At 34.7% G+C, this 22,278-nt stretch overlaps 1 protein-coding gene across 5 annotated transcripts in view; it reads left to right on the top strand.

Annotated features, from left to right (window-relative positions):
* Window positions 1–22,278, top strand: part of PHF14 (PHD finger protein 14) — a 169,355-nt gene that overhangs the window by 42,487 nt on the left and 104,590 nt on the right. For all 5 annotated transcript variants that reach the window (XM_074900338.1, XM_074900341.1, XM_074900339.1 and 2 more), the window contains exons 10-14: window positions 226–332; window positions 1,744–1,839; window positions 3,403–3,506; window positions 4,945–5,076; window positions 13,424–13,592. In XM_074900338.1, the coding sequence (XP_074756439.1) occupies window positions 226–332; window positions 1,744–1,839; window positions 3,403–3,506; window positions 4,945–5,076; window positions 13,424–13,592 (608 nt within the window). The remainder of the gene's footprint in view (window positions 1–225; window positions 333–1,743; window positions 1,840–3,402; window positions 3,507–4,944; window positions 5,077–13,423; window positions 13,593–22,278) is intronic.

Below are 22,278 nucleotides of genomic sequence, written 5' to 3' on the forward strand. Positions count from 1 at the left end.
GGCTGATCAAAGCTCAGCATTTAAATAACTTAACATATTTATGTAGCAAAATGTAAATGTCATGACTGTTCATTTTACTCAGTGTGTGTAATAAACCTCTAAGCTATAGTTTTGGGTTTTCATGTTGGTATGGTTTTACGCTTTTCATTGCTTCACTTTTTTTAGTGAATAAAACTGGGAAAATATACACAAGGATAGGAAATAATGCATTTTTCTTTTAAATAGAGAGAAATATGCGCATGATTCAAATCCAGGAGAATATGGCTGAGCAGAAGAATATCAAGGATAAATTAGAGAATGAGCAAGAAAAGCTGCATGTGGAGTATAATAAGGTGAATAAAAAGCGATAATAAACTGTTGTACTGTTTAGTATTGCTGCTGTAACTTTCACAGCGTTTTGCTTTCCAAACAAAATGACTCGGAAAGGTACAAGTTATTATTTCTTTAAAAATAATACTTAAAATCTTTTTTCTCTTAAAAATGTTCTGTGGTCTGTCTCCCCCATACAGTACAGTCAACTTCAAAAATGCTGCATGTTGGCTGGGCATGAGTTCTTTAACTGACCCCGCTGAGAGCTCCAGTAACAAATTGCACATGGACAGACAGGTCCCTCTCATTAGTGAACTGTGTCTTAAAGCCTTCTTTTTATTCTTTGTGTGCATTTCATTTGAGACTTTGAGACAACAGAGTTTGATTCCTCTCTCTGTGGTTTTTGTTTTGTTTTGTTTTGTTTTTGCTAGTGTGTAGTTCTAGGTTCTTTCTGAACCTGCTCGATTTTTTTGCTTGGAACTCTACTTGATAATTGGCAGTCTAGAATTCAGAGTGATAGTAATTTATTTATTTGGTTGGTTACGTCAACTCCAGCTCCAGTTGTGTTCATCCTAGATTTAGTGACTTGGCTAAATTTTCAGGCTGCAGTAATCAGTATTGACACATCTAGTGTCCTCTGTGTGTTTTGTTTGAGTGTAGGAAATTTGGGGGGAGCAATGATGGCATTGGTCCCTCAAAATATACTGCTAATGTAATTTTTTATTAACTCATCTTCATGGTTAAAAGAGCTTTTTGTGTTTTAATTGCATTTTTACTAAATGTTTATTTATTTTAATCTTTAAATGAAACAGAAATACTGTATCTTTTGTGACAGATGACATGCTACAATTCTTTCTGAATTCAGCAACCTATCAAGTGATGATTAGTGATGACAAAAAATAGTGTTTCTATTAATTCTTAAATTGTTGGATGTGTGTGTTTTAAATGAGAACACATGGAAATGAAGGAGCAGGTCCTTGTGAACTACCCAAAGATGATAAGGGGGAGGGAGATTGTGTGTGGGACTTTTAACCAAATTAATAGGTTGTATATGCTGGGTGGTATGGCAGTATAGATCTTTAATTCATTTATATGGTTACATGTTATAATTTGCTGCTTAAGTAGTATGGACAACACATACAAGATGTTGTTGTATCTTAGTTTTCTAATTGACTTTATGAAACCTTATTTTCATGCTGAAATGCTTCAGATCTTCTTTACAAAACACATGGCTGGCCAGGTTTTCATCTTAGTTCTATTAAATTGCTGAATGATTGCACTGGTGTCAGCTATGTTGACATGAGCTCAATTTTTTAAAAAAAATCCCACAATAAAGTAATGCATCTTAGATAGGTAAGAGGTTGAATAAATTTTATTAAATAACTCAATGGATTTTCATTACTGTTGATTTTTTTTTTTCCTTTAACTTTTCAGCTGTGCGAGTCCTTAGAAGAGCTACAAAATATGAATGGAAAACTGCGAAATGAAGGGCAAGGCATTTGGGCTCTGCTGGGTAGAATCATTGGACAGGTTGGTTGGTTTTTTCCTCCTCTTTATAGTACATAGGCAGACGTGGTTTTCTAAGAAGTCTCTATCTGTCACTTCTATGACCGAATAAATTGATTTGATCAGACCCAAGCTTTACTCTGGGGATAATATTTCCTGACTGAAATACCTAGACTTCTGCAAACCACCTACTGGAAACCTGTAGCTTAATTTTGTTGTTGTAGTAGTGATCTTGTTTGCAAAATTCTTTCATTTGATGTAACTGATTGGCCTGTCGTTTGCCATGAACCTTAGCATGAAGCATGAGTTAATCCTACCACTTTCGTTTCCACAGTGACTTTAGTTACTGTAGGCTTCAAATGATATGGTAACACTTTATGGTTTTTATAAGATATAAATCTTTAAAACTGCAGTAATGTCTGTGATAGATTTAACTGGACAGAGGAGAATATTTTGATCAAATGAATATAAACATCTAGGAGAAGAGAAGAGTTGGATTACCTCTTGTTGCCAGCAATTATCTTTGTTCTCATGATATAGGGAGGAGTATAGATTCTTGTAGTGTTTTGATACATGTTTTATGTCAAAGGTATTAAATGACAATGGACGTTTTAGATGTCAAAGAGATTGAAATGATTTCCAATTAAGGTTTTAAGGAAGATTGAAAAAACTATTCAATATGAAAATGCAGACATAAATTTAGTTCACAACTTTGTCATGCCCTTTGGTCGTGAGTGCTGAGTTTGTGCTGCTGTTCAGAAAATGAATCTTGCCCTTTCTTTAGGCAGTAGTCGTTCTTCAGGTATGCTACCTTTTCTAGTTCTATTTGCCTATCTTTTCTACTTGTGAGGAAGGATTCTCACATAGCATATGTCTTGAATCAAGATTATTTTTTTCTCTGCTTTTTAAGATGGCTTTCGGTAAGTATTCACAAATATATATCCTGGTGCAAGTGTTACTACGTAAAAAAAAAAAAGAAAAAAAGAAAAAAAAAGAAGTTGAGGAGAATTCATTTACACAGCTTGCATGACATTTTTTTTCCAGCGGGTTGAACAGATGCAGACCCATGGGGCTGCTGAGAAATGACTTTGATAGATGGTTGCTGTCTGAGAAGCTAGCATACTGCAGATTAGTAGAAACCCGAAGAGAATCTCATCTGCTTTGTGGAGGGGTTGGTCCAATACGATAATTTTTCTAATTAACCTCTTGAGCACCAATGTGGCAGGGATGTTGGGGAAAATAAACTGCCTCAGTATTCTGTCAATTTTGTGAATTTGCCTTTGCTTGTTTCAGCTGCCTAGACAAATGTATCCTTGTCCATCCCTCTATTTCAAGCTTGAAGAATTTTTAAAAGCTACTATTTCAATGTGGTTTTTATTTATTGAATTGAAAAAATGAGTATAATATTACTTTATATTGCAGAATCATACTGGGGTAAACGTCTGTAGTTGCTCTTGTCTGTAAAATAGCTAGCTAAGCAATTCCCACTCATAATTTGAGTCTTGTTCTTTGTGCATTAAGATTGAAGTGGTATTCTTTAAAAAAATCTCAAGACTCATATGTACTGCATTTGTTCAAATCCAATAGAAATTGAACATACCAGCAATTTTACGTGCTCCTAAGGAAAGGAAACCAAGTAAAAAGGAAGGAGGAACACAAAAGACATCTACGCTTCCAGCTGTACTTTATAGGCAAGTAATGAAGTCTTGACAGAAAAGATACAATATCTAGTAAATTTTAGTACCACAAAAGTGTTAAGAGCAAATTGTTTGCTTGGTTTTAATTAACAAAATGCTTCAGATCTGTCTATACTTTTATTATGAAGGCTAAGTTTAATAGTAGCGAATTCTTCACCTTAGCACACCTCAGTAAGGTTTGGGGTTTTTTTTCTAATTTGACAGCAGTGCTTTAAGGGCAAAGGTAACTGTTTACAGCTGAAATAGAAGAATCCTTTGTTATGTGAAAATTTTTAACTGGTCGTCTTTTGAATGCAATCATCTGTGGTGATGATTTTGCCAATAGTGCTGCTGCTGTTCAGTCACAGTAGCTGGGTGCATAAAACACTTGTCATATAAGAATTTTTACTTTCTTGCTTATGGGTTGTCAAATGCTTTGGGTTATCTTGTGTTTTTAAATTTCCCTACTTCTAGTAATTCCCAAGAAAATAAAATGTATTCACTTACTCTGTAATTGTTCCACCTTTTTCCTTTTTTTGTAAGTTGGGAAACTATTCACTGGCTTTTAACCAAGCCTAACAGTGAAACATACCTAGGATCCCAGAACATGACTGTGCAAAATGTACATACTGTCTTGGATCTTATTCTCTTGCCACCAGCTGAGAAGTGGCATGGTCTGTCACTTATCTAGAGAGCAGCAGTCAGGCTTCCAGCCACAGCAAGTGGGCAGCATCTTGCCCAGCTAGCAGGCTAAATGAAGACAGTGAGTTACATAAGCAAAAGTTAAATCTAGTGCTGTGAGAGATGGAAATGGCAGTAGGCTGAGTATTTGGCAATTTAGATATATACACAAACAAATAATAGGAGTCATGGTTTACTAGTTTTGTTTCATTCAAATCCAGTCATACAGTTTCTCCTATTTTATAATGGAATCAATGAACACCTGATCTTTTTGTAATAACTAAAATTTCAATTACAGTGAAATAATAATTATAAAAAGGAAATGTAATGTAATTTCTTTTGAGTTGATACATTGCCCAACATAATAGCAGCATAGCAGCACAGACCTATTTCAGGGTGCTTGCGTTATTAAAAGAAGCATATGATTGTTAAGACTAATAATAGTAGCATGATTTGCTATTTAAGAATTTGAATGGCACAGGTAGTATTTTTTTCTATTTGCTGCTGGTATATTTTGTTGAAGTATCAAGTGGTTACCGGCTAGAAGACCTCAAAACATTACATTGAAAGCAGTTTTAAAGTTAACTATATTAGGTGACTTTTATGCTTTAGGTAGAAGCTCCTTAAAAAGTAATTATGCACTTAAATGATGCATTCAGATTGAAGTTGCCACGTGTTTGTATTGAAACTAGGGAATGTGCTGAGATGTATTTGTTTATTCTTTATGATTACAAATGTAATTATAATGCTTTTCTGCTGCCTGCATTCAAAGCTGTGGAATTTGCAAGAAGAACCATGATCAACATCTACTGCTACTGTGTGATACTTGTAAACTCCATTATCATCTTGGTTGCCTGGATCCACCTCTTACCAGGATGCCAAGGAAGACCAAGAACAGTTATTGGTAAGAATGCAGTTAATATGTTGTCCTGTGCTATCTCTGTACTTAAAGTAGGATGTAAACATAAATAGGCTTGTGAATTCTAAGTGTTTTGGACATTGCTGTAATGCAGTCTGAACCATGTTATTTTATTTTCAGGCTATTAGCAGTGATATTTCAAGGTTTTAAAAAAAAAAAAAAGTCGTAAAGGTTTTTTCATTATTAGCCACTGTGTAGAAATAGATTATATCTTTAATTTTCTTAGCTTTTGAGTTTGTTTGTGATTATTAATGCTCCTATATAGTAATGGTAGGAAACTATAGGCTGCCTTCAGGAAATTAAAAGACTTGGTCTTCTGTTTGTCTTAGGACCCAGATAAGCAACTCTTAGTCCAGATCTTTAGGAAAATACTTGTAAATACTTAAAAACAAACCTGTAAGTAGTCGATCAGTTTATCGCAAAACAGGAAATCAGTTGTGTTTACTTGTGTCTTAAGAATCAAATCTGCAATGACAGAAGCATATGCATAACTGTACTTACTGCAGTTACATTTCCATGAATTAAAATTCTTTTTGTGCCAGTGGAGTAGAACAGAAGCGAACTGGTCACTGGTAAAGGTGGTGATTTTCAAACTGCCATAGAATTAGTGTGCTGCTGTGTTGTGTTAGTGTTATGCATGTTTCTAAACTGCTCTGAAATGTTAGAAGCAGTTATTCAGAAGCAGTTTTTAATTTGGCAAGGAGTTAGTGTTTAGCATCTCCAGGAATAATCATCACGTTGTCTAAATGTTAAAAGGTGCCAAATCAGAACAGTATAAGCATTCCTTCTAAAAATACAGTAAAACTATTTTAATCGAGAAAACTTGGTTTCTGCTTCTCTTTGTATGACTCTTGGTTTATTATTTAAAAAAAAACCCACCAAACTTCCATGAAAGATTTAAGTCATCTTTTGCATAGCTTTGATTGTGTGCAGAGCAAGATGGCCAGTACATGAAATGAAATGGGTGGGTGGTCTCTCTTTTTTTTCATATTTTAACATGACACAACTTGGATTTATCCCAGTAAATTTAGTTAGTAAGTTAACAGAGATTTCCTTTAAAGGCTGGAAATCTCAGAAAGGTTTTCACCATCACTAATACTGTTCTGAACTTAACTAATTATTTAATGTAGTCTGTGATTTTTGACTTTTCATTATTTCAGGGGCATTCTGAGCTCTTGGGTAAAATTTACCAAGTGGTTATGTTATATTGAAACATTTTTTTTTTTTTTTCGGTAGCTTTTTGCATTTGCACAGGAGGTTCTTGATTTTTTTTTTTTTTTTTTTTGTTCTGCTTTTTAACCAAGTTGAAAAGGCACACTAAAAGCCATCAATCCAAAAGATGTAAGACTACAATTCTCAGTAGGTGTTAAAGGCAGAATAGGTCAGGTTAGGTAGTAAAACGGTTTTATTTCAAAGCTCTAACTTATCTTTGTTGTGAATTTCAGGCTTCAATTATATCTCAGATCACAAACTTCGCTTTTACTTCTAATTAGCTAAGGCATATTCTGGAGTGTGAGATTATAGCAGACAAATGGAGCTGTATTGATTGCATTCTTTTCATCATTGAACAAGCCTTCATGTATTCTTTTCAGGACCAGTAGAGAGCATATAGAATGAACCCTTAATCTAAGTTTGAGTTCAGCAGGTTTGTCCCCCCTGCTGTTTTGAATACAACTTAAAACTTTTGATTAAACTATGAAGAAAAGTACTTTTTTTTTTTTTTTTTTCAGGGGCCATGTACTTTAGATATATTTGTATAGGGTATAATGGAAACTTATGCAAAAAGATGAAATACAAAAATGGGTGTAGTGGGAAATTCCTTGAAGGGTTACGCAGGTTTAAAAACTTTATTTAAAGTGGTTTAGAATGTTGATTTAGTCCTCTTTTAAAATAGATGAAACCAGTTAAAAAGAATTGATTTTGCTTTCTATTGTTATCACTGCTAAACATTTACTCTTAATTGCTAACTTGAGCATTTGCAAAAGGTTTGATGGAGTCATATACTTTATCAATACGTATTTAAATATTGGGAAGTTTAGCATAAGTTTATTCCATATTAGTCATATTTTGTACTGTTCGAGGATGCCAAATAATGCAGTTTACATGTGTGATGTTACATAGATTAGTTATTGGACTTTTTGCCCATTTCATGCTCAGCATTTAATAGAAATTTACAGTGTACAAAAAAGGATTTTAAAACTTAACTAAATCCACTATTATATGTAATGGTAAGGAGAAAAATTAAATCTTTTTTCTATTTAAAAGCTAATTTTGCTAAGAAAGCACAAATTATAATTAGTTATCTCAATGTTTCTAAACAGTAAAAGGGGGTAATGATTTTGGTCTTAAGTGAAATCATAGTAAGAGTTTAGACTTAGTGAACACCACTGTGTCTCAGCTTATTAGAAACTGGTTTCAAACACTAAGAAATTCCCCCATTCAGAGGCCTGACAGTTTTCTTCAAGGTAACATTTATGCAAGTTGAATATTTGAGAAATAAATTGTTTGTAATATAGAAAGTTCAAAGCCTGTCCTTATTTCAAAGGGGTTCATTTTGGGAGGAAGAGCATAACAACTGTTTTACATAGTAAAACATGAAAGCATTAATTTCTATCTGTTTTGATGTGGTGCTTTCAAATTAGACCAGCAGCTCTAATCAGAGTAAAATGCTATGGCATACTTTTATTTAAAAATTTGGAAGTTTTCATTTTCTTAGAAATCCTATTGATTAAACACTAGAATATTGTTTTGATTCACATGTTATCATAAAATTAAGTCTTGTCATTCTTTCTGACAACTTGTGTGCTTTTATGTTCCTGCCCTTTCTGAATGGACTGGGAACTGTGTATTTTCATGGTAGAGAATGATCTGAACTGATACAAAAACATTGCACAAGTATTGACAGACAATGCAGTGAATGCAAATCTGATGGTAATATATTGACATTTTCATTAAGAAAATACTTGGCAGCTACCAACAGGGACTAGCTTTTTCTGTTTAAATGAGATTGCTGAAAAACAGGGATAACTTCTACTAGCATATGAAATGATGGCTACTGAGATGAACCAAATAAGGACTAATGATATTAGGCTTGGTGGTTTTTATTTTTGTTCTGGAAGGCCCAGTTATTTTAGTGGTAACTCTTCTGTGGGGAGTATTGGCCACAGAATTGGACAGAATGAGCTGTGGAATTCCTCAACAATAGTGCCATGAACGCTCATTCAGTATCTGGTCATTTGTTCATATTCCTGACCCCACTATTCAGTACTGATCCAGCACATCTTGATTGTTTTTTCATTCCGAGACATTGCATAATTATATAAAATTATTAACTTTTATATAAATGAGTGCAGTATAACATTGCATAAAACATATATTTTTTTATGTATTTGACACCTGTTCTAATTGAAAGATGTTTGGGTCGTTGCAAATGGCAAATTTTTAGTGCTTCTACTGTCTGAAAGATGCTCTTTGAAGATCTTTGACAAACTATTTTTGATTCATATATACTGTCTTTTATGTCTAAAATAAGCAGCACTCCTTTTTTACCAATTCAGTACATCATTCAGCATGTGTGATTTATTCAAATTACCAGAGCATAGGTATCATCTTCAAGCTATAGTCCGTGTTTTTCAAGTTCAAAGTTCAAGTAAACATGGCAAGAAGCAATTTATCATGGAGTATATTTCTGAGACCTGTTTCCTCCTAATTAAAATCAAACCAAATGTAACAAATAACTGTACAATTTTCCTTTTTAAACACTGAGGGCAAAACTGTTTTCTGGATACACTGTGTTGGTGTTCACTCAGCACGGAAGATTGTTCCTTCCAAATACTCTTCTGGACTAGTGCGTAGTTGTGATTATAAGAAAAATTATCTTGTTCAGACTGAGTCCTTTGTATTTTCATCACACAAGCCACTCTGAAACTACGTACCATAACACAGTTAAGGTGGTCTAATTCACCTATGATGTGATAATGTGGCAGTTCATCAAGACTACATTTTTTTCTAATTTTTGTAGTGTTACCTTTTCAATAAAATATTTTTGTGTGTTTTTATCTGGTTCTCTGTCTCATATAGCAAAGATACTGTTTGATGTGTTATTAAAATTTTAAAAATAAAACCAGATTCATGTTAAGTTTACCAATATGTCAGCTTTGAGCCCTGTTTGTGAGTTCTTCAACTTTGTGACCTTTCATTTATAAATGAATGGTGTTCAATGTTTGTTCAGCTTTTCTCATCATCATTTCATAAATGCAGTTAAAATGCATTTAGATTTTTTTGATGTATAAAGCTGCAGTATAAAGAATCATCATAATATCATTGTTTGCACTAAATTTTTTTGGAAGTAACAGGATTATCTCTATGGTTTTGTTTGCCACTTCACCAAAAACCCACCCCATCTCCAAACTTTCTCTCTCTTCCTTGGTTTCTCAGTGAGGTAGATATTAACTTTTTCCATTTGTAAATTGCTAGGTTAAAGATCTTGTGCTATTAGTTTCTAAAACTTCATAAACAGAAAGCACCTTTTGGTCTTCAAGTGCTTACTGAAACCCTGAGGTAAAGCCCCTTTATAGGTTCATGTGTTTCTTGAAGCTGCCCATACTCAAAAATCTATTCACAACCAGGCAATGCAGAAATGTTTGCATCATGCAGTTACACAAAACCAGTGATTCTGAAAATTAATAACGTGTGTCCTTTTTCACTTGCTGTTTGTGTCTTTTGCTAGTGAGTTGAGAAGATCTACTTTCTTTGTGAGATGGAAGGTATCACTGGTACCATTGGTTCTTGTACAAAGTCAGATTGAGAACACAACTCAACACAAGGTGTAACTTTTTTTCTTCTGTAGGTTGTTAGGACCTAGTGAAAGACTTTTTGTATGATTAAAAGGTTTCAAATTGCACTGAGATTTCTTGATAGATCAAACATTTCCAATAATTTTTAGTAGTAGGCTCATTTTAGTAGAAGGCATATTGTGGCCTACTACTGATTTTTCTCTGAGTCTAGATTAGGCAAGTCTAGACTAAAACAAAACCTCTGTATAGAAGTTGAATCTTTGGCACCATTTCTCCTGTTAATTTGTGATGAATGGCAATGTTTGCTAATCTAGAGGTAATAAAAGATTGTTTGAATAGTTGGAAAGGTGACCTATTGTGGTAGGTTCTCTAATCATTAATTGTCCTTGAAGAAATGAAATGAGCATGACTTCAGTGTAACCAAAAGGAAAGGGAGCCATATGGCTGCTTTCTATTAATATATTGAGATTAAACAGCAGAATGAGAGGATAGTTCTTTAAATTCAAGAACCATGTTGAAGTAAACTGTAATAGGAGCTGAAAGTTAGGAGATTGTTTCCAAGTCAGAGGAGTGTGTGTCTAATAGCTTTTCTGTGGGCCTTATGGGAGCTAACAGCTAAACTACATTATAGTTGAAGCTTGACTACTTTATAATAGGGTTGGTAAGATGTGGTTGTCTGTGATAGTAGAAGCTATTCCAGTAAATCAAGAGGTTGCTTGTAAGTTCATGTCTAACTTTCCTTTTTTCTCCTCACTTTCAGTGTATTTCTGAAGTTTTGTTCTGTGATTCATACACCACCCCACCACCCCATCATACTGTGATGTCACAGCTTTCTTTTTGTAGATCTAGGGTTTTTAAAATTTTGATTGCTGTGTCGCTTGCACCACCTTTTTCAGAGTAAGCTTGGTCATAAAAATAGAATTTCAGGAACTTGTATGCAGTACCTAATCTGTTAATGTTTCTTGTCTTCTTCACTAACATCAAAGTTAAAATACTTTATTTATATTTGAATGGGGCCTTAATGAAACTTAACGTACTTTACTGATCTGTGTAGTTATTTTCTGTACAAGTGTCCGAACTTATGTATCAGAAAAATAGTGTCTTTTTAATAGCACAGAGCTGAAGAACAGAAATTATTTAAATCAGAGGTGCAGGGTGGTAGATCCAAGAGACTGTGTTACCAACTCCAAATATTGCTGTAAAATCATGCTACTATTTTTTTTGTCTTATAAAAGCTTAGATTTTTTTAATGCAACTCTTTAATTTGGAGTACTTATTTTTTAAATTTATACGTAGAACATTTTTACCATAATAACAGGGAAAACAAACTTTTTAAGAATTGCTCATCACAGTATTTTTGAACACTTTCATAGCTATTGCTTACATCTGCATAAGCAGATCATAGTAAGTACTTTCAGTTGTGCTTTCCATTACATAAATTAATGACATGACTGATGCTGCATTATTGTGGAGGACTGTGCTCTCTGATGCTTACCAAACAGAAAATCTCCTTAGAGTTTTGAGTTGGGGAACTTGAAGACAATGCATCATAAAAAAGTCAAGAAGGCAAAGTACCCTTTAGCTAAACAGACACACAAAATTTTGAGGGAATACTGCTATCTCTAAAGCTTCTCTCTCTCCTGTTAGATCATTAGAGAGCCTTTCTTCATAAAATCTCACAGTAAGTTAAGTCTGTGTGTGTTTTATTTAGTTAAATTCATTTATATACATATTTGTGTGTATATGCACTCAAATTTATGTAAATATATAACTGTAAAAAGTACCATTTTGTGAAAGCTATTTCTATTGGTGTTAAATTTTGGTGTTCTGAAGAGCCCTAGAAATGTTAAAGAGGTACTGTGTCTGTAGCAAACTGAAGTTTGTAGAGGAGGAAGAGTAGAGTATTACACACTTGTATGCTGGCCCAAAACTCTTTAAAAAGTATAAAACCAGCATAAACTGATTTCCTTCTGTTTTGACTACTCATAAAGTATACATATTCATAAGCAGTAGGGGAGAGAATGTTATTTTCCTGGAGTCTACCCTGTAGTACTTATGCTTTTCTAGATGAGCAAATTCTACTAGCATGTGTTATAATGTGGCCACAATTAAATAAAATTTTACTTATAAAAAAGTTGAAGGAGAAAGGTGTTGATTTAGCCAAGGTTACACCGATAAGTCACCCTTGAAGATTAGATCGCCTCTATTTTGTCTCAGTGGCCACTGGTCTGTCTCGCAGACCATAATGACTGCTCTTGTCATGTGGTTTAGCCAGAAGAGATCTGAGGAGATTGTACTGCTTGGATTAGTTTGAAGGAATTGGAAAACATGGAAAGTTGATGGAGTTGGTAACTGTGTTAGACCTTACTGAAGTTTACAGGAGAAAAACTATCCCTGTTGAACATGTATATTTGAAGAAATCAGCTCAGACACAACATATATACCTGACTTTGTGCTTTTGTTGAAATATGGCATGGGTATGCCTTCTTGTCACAAGTATATTAACATTTAACTTCAAATAATAAATACATAGGTTTTGTTTCTCTCCTTCCAAAAGAAGTTTGCTGCTTAGTTTAGATAAATTTTAATGTGTTAAGGCCTGTTAATGCCAATTAATAGCAGAATATAATGTTGTGGGGTTTTTTTTAGTTGGTATTATAAAATGAACTTACTTATTATGCAAACAGTGATGAGTTGGAATTTGTTTGAAAGGATTTATAATTTTTTGAGTTGGAAGTGTAATGTGAGAAGGATTTTTTAAAAAGACACTTATCAGAGGGTATAATTTTTAAGTTTTCATTAACATCCACATTTATGACTTTGCATGAGCATTTTCTGCAAATAAGAGCAAAACTTGATGAATTTCTGTCTTCTTAATTCTATCATGGAGCTTGTTAATAGCATTTACCTTAACATCTGTTCACTTTTGAAGTTCTGACTGTGATTTTGTACTTTTTTAAAACTCAATAGGCATTTTTTTCAACTCAGTGTTCAAAGTGTGTTAATATGTCTCCAGCTTCTATATCACTAATTGTCTCTTAACTATTTTTTTTCAGATTTAAAACCCACTCCCTTAGAAAATACATATTAAAACTGATTTTTCATAAGACATGTCTTCTAAATCCCCGCCACTAAAGAGTGCTCTCATCAGAATGAATTCAGCAGTGTATCATTGTAAAGATTAAACTGCAGCAGCAGTTAGAATAATGAATAGATTACAGATCAGTGGGCACCATTAAAAATGGAGATACGGTAGGATGCAAATAGTGAAACAGGGTGCATGTTTCTTGAAGATTAAATCCTACTTTCAAAATCTTGGTTTTAAAGTTTAAATCCTGTCAGAAGAAAACCTGTCAACGAGATCATCTTGCTCATTTTTTGCTTGAGTGGTTAAAGCATCATACATTTGAGGGACTTCTTTAGGTGTCCATTGGGTTTCTTGACTTCTGAATTTATTTTAAACCTGATCATTTCAATGTATATCTTTTTCTGCTTTTCTGCCTGTGGTTTTGAATATAAAATCTCCCACTTTGCAGGCAGTGCTCAGAGTGTGACCAGGCAGGTAGCAGTGACATGGAGGCTGATATTGCCATGGAAACCTTACCAGATGGGACCAAAAGATCCAGGAGACAGATTAAGGAACCAGTGAAATTTGTTCCTCAGGATGTGCCACCAGAACCGAAGAAAATTCCAATCAGAAACACGGTAAATTATGGTTGAGTGGTTGTTATACAGCTCATATTCATAATAATTTTGTTTTTCTTCCCTTTTGGACACTTTAAATTGTGGGATTTCAATTTGATTGATGTTCTATTTATGTTATAAATTCCCTTGCCTCTGTTTAATGATTTATTGCTTGTGTTAAACATATAGTTTTGCTAAAGTAGAAAGCTGGGAAACATGGTACTGAATTGAAGAACTGTATAAGCTTTTCCTTTTGTTTGGAGTCCTCCGTTACTTGCAGAAAAAGGGAAATTGCAGTTTGCACTTAAGCCTTTACAGCTGTTCTTCACTTTAGTAGTAAGGACACTTTTTTCCTGTATGCTAAGATTTAAATATATGGGCAACCTACTGACAGTCACAAAATCTGCAGTCAATCACAAGGCTCTGTTATTTCAGTTTGTTTAGCTTTCTAGTCTTACTGCTGTGACACTCTGTATATTTTCTCAAACTTTCCTGGTGGATAGTTTGTAGAGAAGAGAAGTAAAAGCTCTCATACTGATGAAATATGTAGCATCTTTTTTTCATTTGGAAGTGGAACTTTTTTATTAATTAGTGTGCTGCTTTAATTCCTAAAATTTTCTTCTACTTGTTCATAAACCAAGATTTTTTTTCATGTGTGATGTGTCACATCACCTATAAAAAGTACATAAAAGTATCAGAGGTCTTTCAGGTCTGGTTTAGGGAATGAGTAGTGTTCCCATGGTCCTTTGTACATGAGTAGTAATTGTATATAAACCAGTGGTTCATCTTACAATATACGACTTAGTTTTAGGAAATACTTAAACCCTCTCATGTTAGAGGTACTTCATTGTTCGTGCAGCACAACTTTATTTTCCTGACAGAGCTTTCCAGAATTTTTATGCCTGTACCAACAGATACCATGCTAGTTAATTCTTCTGAGTATACACAATAGGATTAAGCACATATTTTCCTGACCTAACCTTAAATGTTTGCTTTAATTATATTTCAGTATATTTGGATTGTTTGGGCCACAGCTTTGATTTACCTAATGGCTTACTTTTCCTGGTTTATGACTAAGAAGAACTTTAAAAATGACAAGTCAAACTGATTAATTTAACTCAAACTGTTAGGAGTGTGAGTAATCCAAAATTAAATTTTGTGAGTAATCTAGGGGAAAAGCTTTTTTTCTTTGTTTTTCCTCATTGAGGGAAAGTTCCCTTCTTCCCTATGTGTAAGAACACATAGGTTCTTACAGCTGTAGGTTGAACTGACTGTCATTGTGCTGTTGTTCACACAGAAAGATGACTTACCCAGTATTCTTGCTTGCTGAACCCTTTGCATCCGCTCTCCCCTTAGTTCACTCTCTTCCCCCTTTTTATACCAGTGATATTAGGGGTTGGGAATTCATGATCATGGTACTAAAGAGAACTAAAAGTGATCCATGAAAGACGTTCATAGTAGTAATAGACAAAAGATTGATATGACACATAGTACAGAAATCCATGGGAAGGCAAGATTGGTTAGTTCTAAGGCCCATGTAGTAACCGCCAGGGTTCTTTCATGCTAAAAGGAGAGAAGTCTCTCTGAAGTGTTCCCCTCATGCTGTGACACTGTGATGTGCTACACTGATGCTGCATTGGTGATTTGGCCCTTCCTGTGTTAGAGAGTATATATACACATGCTGTGGTATGTATACAGAGATGAAATGTACTTTGGGTGGGCTTAGTATGTTGGCACGGTGCAGCATTCCACTGTGGAAAAAGTACTGCTACCAGTCATAGAAAAACTTTGTTCCTCAGCTTGAAGTGTTTGGCTGTGTCAGTTCTCTCCTGTTCTCTGCTTTTCTACAACATACAGATTTTCAAGATAAATCTTCAGTGCTCTTTGGGCAGGGCCGCTCTGTCAAAGTTATCTCCACTCTTCTAGCTTTCCCATAACTGACAGGTTGTTGGTTTTTTTTTTTTTAATTTCCTGCTGCCTTCTACTTTACTGTGGAAGTGAAGGTTCACTCCCTTGACACCTGCTAGATTTCTTTCTCTGAACTAGGCTGAATTCCTTCGTTTCAACTCTTTCATGATCTTGGTGTGCTTAGGCTGTATGACAAAATGAAGGTAACAGACCTCTGAAGACTTAATAAGATTCCCACTCACCTTTGCAATGAACCCAGGAAAGTTGGTGTTAGTTTTTGTTGCTTGTTTGTTTTGGTTTCTTTTTTTATGAAGAGAATACTTTTTAATTCATTAGGTCTGGGGCTGCTTGTATATTTGAGGGGAAAAAACCTGAGCTTTGAACAACTTCCTTAAGTTTTTGAGTCTGACTACACAGAACATCCATGTGGAGCATTTTAACAGTGATGACCAGATACTTGTTCTGTCCTTTGTGTCCTTACTGCTCAAATCCTTTAAAATAGTTTAAAATAAAGAAGAAAAAACAGTTTGAAAATGTACTTTTCCATAATCCTCTCTTCTCAGTGTACTTTGTATCTCTGGACATGTTTTATTCAATCTGGTTTTATTTTGGAAGGAGTTGGCAAGACTGCTTACAGTCATAATCAACAAGTGTAATTATAAGACTGTTGAATTGAATTGTGTGTTGTCTGCTCTTAAGGGAATTTCCATTTGTTTTGCATAAATTTATCTTGAATTGATATAATTGAAAGAAGGGTGTTTTGCCTCATCTAAGAGAGCAGGATGTATCTTACACATTTGGATTTCATTGTAGGGGTTTATCATAGTTAACTCTTCCTTTTTTGACAGAAATTGTGAGTAAGCCCAAATATTATTAATAAAATATTAGTAAACCCTAATATTTTATTGTGATAAAGTTGAATTAGGATGCCAATAATAGATGGTATCTGTAAGACATTTTACACAAATGCATATGATCAACTAAACTGACTATATGTAAAAAAATATTTCATGTTAAATAGTACTTTGAGAATTGATGTTTTGCAGCTCCTGTTTGGTAACACTGATTTCAGATATTATAAAGGATACCCCCTTTCATGAAAAGTTGATTTTTTTTCCTTATTTGTAGTAATTTTTTTCTGATTTCTGTCTGCTTGGGGTGTACTATGAATAGTAAAAGAACCTTTTAGAAGTATTCATAATTTTACCATTGTTTCTCATCCAATCTAATTATGGATGTGTACTTAAATCATACTGCTTTTAAAAAAATTATTATTATCCTTCAAAGTGCATGAATCACTGATATTGTGGATTTTTGTTTCCAGGGATAAACTATTTTTTAAAGAAAATAGCAGTGTGTTTTTTCTGCTTTAAATACTTTCCTTTTGTTTTCCATTATTGCAAGAAATAGTAATGGCATCTGTTTTCAACTTCTGCAACCTGTGCTACTTGTCCTCCTTTTTCTTTACGAACTTAACAGTTCTTTCCAGGTTTTTCTAATCTTAAGTCTCTTGAGTACTTAGCCTTACATCTGTTTCAGGATACCATTAGCAGAGATTTAGAGTGGGTTCCTGTGCATTATTTTGAATTAGGTGACTTTTCTTCAGATAGTCAGTCTGCTTGTGCTAAAACCTTGACTCGTAACTAATTACTGGCTGGGAAGAGCTCTGAGGAATATTCATTTTCCAACTCAATAAGAGGCAAGTGAGACTGTTTAATGAAAACTCAGGTTTTCTTCTAGGGACTATATTGTTCAAATCTTAATATAATCTTGCATCAGAACAATGATAGCCAGAGACCTGTGGCAATTGGAGAACTAGTGTTCCCACCTTCCACGTTGTATCCAAGACTGCTTCCTCCTATGATTTGGAAGTCTGAGAGAAGTGAGACTGAAGCAGGTTATTGAGAGTGAGGATAGTGCTTCTCCCTTGTACAGTTCTCTACATCAATTGTGTGTCACGGCAGTATTTTGCATTCTAATGCTGTATAAACTTTTAAAGACAACCCTGTGAGTGCTCTCTAGTATTTCCATCTCTTAGCTTTCAAATACTTTGGAGGATATTTATATCAAGAAGAGCAGCTGTTTCAAAGAAAATGGGAGGACAGAAAGTTCAGCCATTTGAACTGCATTGTTCTGGAATAGAGAGTGCTTATCACAGAATCAACTAGGTTGGAAAGGACCTTGAGGATGATCTAGTCCAACTGTTAACCTGGCACTGACAGTTCCCAACTACACCATATTATTGTACATTAAGAGGTAACTAAATTTTACAAGACCTCTCTGATTTTAAACTTCCTTAGGACCATGTAAGAGAATATACCCACATGCATAAGGGTAAATTTAAACACATCAGAATTCTACTCTGAGTCAGGGTCTATGCAAATAGTAAGTGAATGTAAATAGAGAAGACATTAGGCCTTTATACTTGTTGTATAAGAGCTGTATTTGTGGACAGAATTTAATTCACTGTTTATGCTTATGTTTCAAGGTCTATGTAGAGATCTTTTAAACAATTTTCTGAATTTCAGTGCATAACTCGTTAAACTAGCTTTTTCTTTCTAATTCCAATTTCATACTTGTATAAGCTTCACAAATCATTATTTCTGCTGCTAGATAATTTCAGAGAAATTAATAGCTAATGATTAGTTAATAGCTAATAGAAATCTATAGCAATCTGCATAAACCAGATGTCTATAAACATTGGTTTTGTATTTGTTAAAAATCTGAGGATGTTTTTTAGCATTGGCTTTTCAGAACTGTGAAGTTTTTTCATACTGGATATTTTAATTATGAATATTAAGAGTATACTAGTTTGTTTATTTGGAAAAAAATCTTTAGATATGGATAGTGCTTTTCAGCAGTAAATTGAGAGATTTTTATCTACTCAACTGTGTATGTTCTGATTTTCAGAGCCTTTATAAGATGATCCATATTTACAAAAAACAGCTTTAAACAGATTGCTAACTTCCTTTGCTGTCCTTGAATTAAAAAGAACATACAGGTTATTGTCTATCTAAGATGTCATTGCTAAAATAATTTTGTTAGTCTGGTGTTGTATTTTTTGCAAAATAAGTGTTGTTCTGTCCCTTGGAAAGAAGTTCTCTTAAGTGTATTTCACTGAACTTCTTTAAAATTTCATGGAGTATGCTTTGCCTACTGTATGTTCTGTTGTCTGGAAGTGTAATGGAGTTTCTGTAAGAAACATCACGTACATGCTCATCTTCTAAAGCAGTATTGTGCAGCTGGGGTTAGTTGTGTGCTGAAAGAGGTGGTACAGGATGCACTTTCCTGTAATTCTGGTGTATCCTTTGTGTTGTTGAATATTTCATCCTTCAGCAAATGCTGTCAGATCCTGGTACTCTTAATGAGCATATTAGAGGGTGGTATGTGGTTTTTTTGGGTGGAAATTCCATATTTTACTCCTTTTTATTGAAGTATCTACCCAGTGTTATAAAGGTGAAAAAGACTTTTTATAAAGGTATTTTGGGAACTGAATTTTTTTTTGAGGGTTTTAAATAAAACCTCTGATCTTTTGATGCCCAATTTATTTTTGTTATCTAAAACCTGAAGATCTTATAGATTTTTTTTTTCCAATAATTGTATCAAATAGAAATGAACAGACAGTGATTATTCTGTTTAGTAGTAAAAAGTGTGGTTTTGGAAGTAATTGTTAACCTATACTATGCTGTTCATTCTTCAGAACTTGGAAGAAAACAAATCTGTGCCTGAGGGGCTATGGTCTAAGTAGATTAGTTTTTAAAAAATAGGAATTAAAAAATACTGACAAAGCACCTACAAACTGTTTTTAGCACAGGGAGTTGTGTATAATGCTTTGTTTTACAAGTAAATACTGCTGTTTGGAATAGACTATTTTTTTCTTAGTTTTATTTCAAATAGGAAAAGATAGCAGAGGAGTGATATTTCCCCACCCCACCCCCCCTTACCCAAGTATATTAAAAGATAAACAGGACTGTTATCTTGTATTTAACTGAAACATTTCCACCAAGGTAGTTTTCAGACATCTATTGTGTAACTTAATTATGTGATGTCATAGATATAAGTTTTGAATAAAACTTATATGGCTACGGGAGGAAAACAGAACATCAGTTCCAGTTTGAGTTTAAGTATCAGCACTTCATAAAACAGCAAATAATTTTAAAACACCTATACTTATCAGTCATCATTTTAATTAACATTGTTAATGATTGGTCAACTCATTTAAGTATGACTTCTAAATAAGTACCTGGAAGACCTTTTAAAGCAACTGTCTAATAATGTGCAGTTTGACATGTTCAATTTAAAAGAAATTGCTGTCAACTGAACCATTAATGGTCTAGAAAAAAATAATTAGGAGTTACTCAGCTTTCTGAAACTTTTAAGTTTTTAACTATAAAGAGCATTGTAAAATAATTTTTCCTTCATCACTGAATGCAAAAGCTCAACTGAGACTATGACATGTCAATGCAAACACAAAAACTAGATCAATCAGCTTGTCAAATACATGGATATGTGATAGTATAGAACTCTTTTCTTTTTGACTTGAGCTCAAATTTAGAAAGGAAGAAAGTAAGATAAATTGATGCAGCTCTTCCACAGTGCTTGAAGGGAATGGAGTATATCAGAGTTTTGCAGGGTTTTTTGTTTGGGGATTGGTTGTTTTTTAAGAAAGTGGGAAGAAAAAAAACCTCACAGGTGAAAGATCACTTCTTTTTGATGTAGCAAAGGCATGAAGAGGTGGATGTATGCCGCATGGTATTCCAGAGGTATGAATATTGATATCTCTGTAAGTAAAGGTAACTAGCATACCTGTCACTTCTGGAAATAAATACATTTAAGTTCAGTTTTCCAGAAGAGAATCACTTGTTTTATCAACATCTGCAAACTGACTTCTTCTGGCCTTTTTGCACTTTCACTTCTGTTTCAGTTCTTCAAATGTGTGTGCTTTGGAGGAAATTACTATTAAGAAGATAAAGAGCAATCCTGCTAGTTCTGAAATTCCGGTCTGTGTTTAGATCTTAGAAACAGAGGTTTCAAGTTACATTCAGTAATAGTATAGCTTGACAGCTGGAATGTTGCAAAATTTTTGCTTTTCTAGAAAATTCCTCAAGAGAATGGAAACTTAAAAAAAAAAAAAAAGGGAAATTGTAATTCTGTGTAATTAAGCTTCATGGTTGAATTGTTTCTTTTTATAATCATATTTTGATTCACTTCTGTTTCTTTTTGTCTGGCAGTTCCCTTTATTACTGCCAGCTTTCCAGAAAATTAAATAATTGTTTCAGAGATATATTTTGAATAGTAGTGATATGTATCATTTAAGGTATTCACTTTGATTTGTATTGAGCGAGTATGCCATCTGGTGTTTGTATAGCTGTCCTTACCTTTATTTCAAATAATTTTATTCCTGTGTGTTGCTATTAATAGATTTTTTTTTTCGCCTTTTAACAAAGCCAAGGAAGTCAAGGGGATTTTTCTGCAATGGACTTGAATGTAACTTATTCATTGCTAAACTATGTTTATAAAACTGAACTTTTAATAAGGATTGTGTGACATCATGGATTCAAAATTGCTATTTCAGCAAAATGGTCAGGGTTTGTGTTTAACAGGAGCGAGATTACATTATCTGTGCAGTTTCAACCTGTGTGGATTTTTTTCTCAGGCTTTTGAAAACCTGTAGTTTGCTTTTACTCTTGATAGCACAGTGCTTTTGATAGGTTACCTTTTTTGGCAGAAGTGGACGTTTTCCTAATTCTGTGTTCTTAGTGTTCACTCTGCTTATGCTTCATATCAATAGTCTTCTGTTCTGCAGTAATGAAATGAATCCTTGCCATGAGCTCTTGGGAATGATTCCAGAGCATTTTAATATTTACAGATTTTTTTGTTTTTCCAATTCTCATTAACAAGTACTTGTTAAAGGCTGCATGAGTTAGAGGGTTAGGGTTAGAAGGCTTTTGATATGTGTGATATTTATCAATGAACCATAGCTTGATAGAAGGTAAAGCTGTGGAAGTTTCAGTGACCTGCTGCATCACATAGACACACACAAGTCTATGAGACCGGATGGGATACACCCAAGGGTGCTGAAGGTGCTGGCTGGGGTGCTCGCCAAGCCGCTTTCCATCATTTAGCAGCAGTCCTGGCTGGCCGGGGAGGTTCCGACAGATTGATAATCAGCCAATGTGACACCCATATTTAAGAAGGGTTGGAAGGTTGATCTGGGAAGTTACAGGCCTGTCAGCTTGACTTTGGTGCCCAGGAAGCTGATGGAGCAGCTCATCCTGAGTGCCATCACACAACACGTGCGGGACAACCAGATGCTCAGGCCCAGTCAGCATGGGTTTATGAAAGGCAGGTCCTGCTTGACAAACCTGATCTCCTTCTACGACAGGGCGACCTGCTTATTGGATGAGGGAAAGGCTGTGGATGTTGTTTACCTTGACTTTAGCAAGGCCTTTGACACCATTTCCCACATCATTCTCCTGGCGAAACTGGCTGCTCAAGGCTTGGATGGGCACACGCTTTGCTGGGTATAAAACTGTCTGGATGGCTGGGCCCAGAGAGTTGTGGTGAACGGAGTTAAATCCAGTTGGCGGCCGGTCACGAGTTGTACCCCCCAGGGCTGGGTTTTGGGGCCACTCCTGTTTAACATCTTTATTGATGATCTAGACGAGGGGATCGAGTGCCCCCTCAGTCAGTTTGCAGATGACACCCAGTTGGGTGGGAGTGTTGATCTGCTCGAGGGTAGGGAGGCTCTGCAGAGAGACCTGGACAGGCTGGAGCCATGGGCTGAGGCCAACTGGAG

This window comes from Athene noctua, chromosome 2, assembly GCF_965140245.1.
Source record: "Athene noctua chromosome 2, bAthNoc1.hap1.1, whole genome shotgun sequence".
Lineage (NCBI taxonomy): Eukaryota > Metazoa > Chordata > Aves > Strigiformes > Strigidae > Athene > Athene noctua.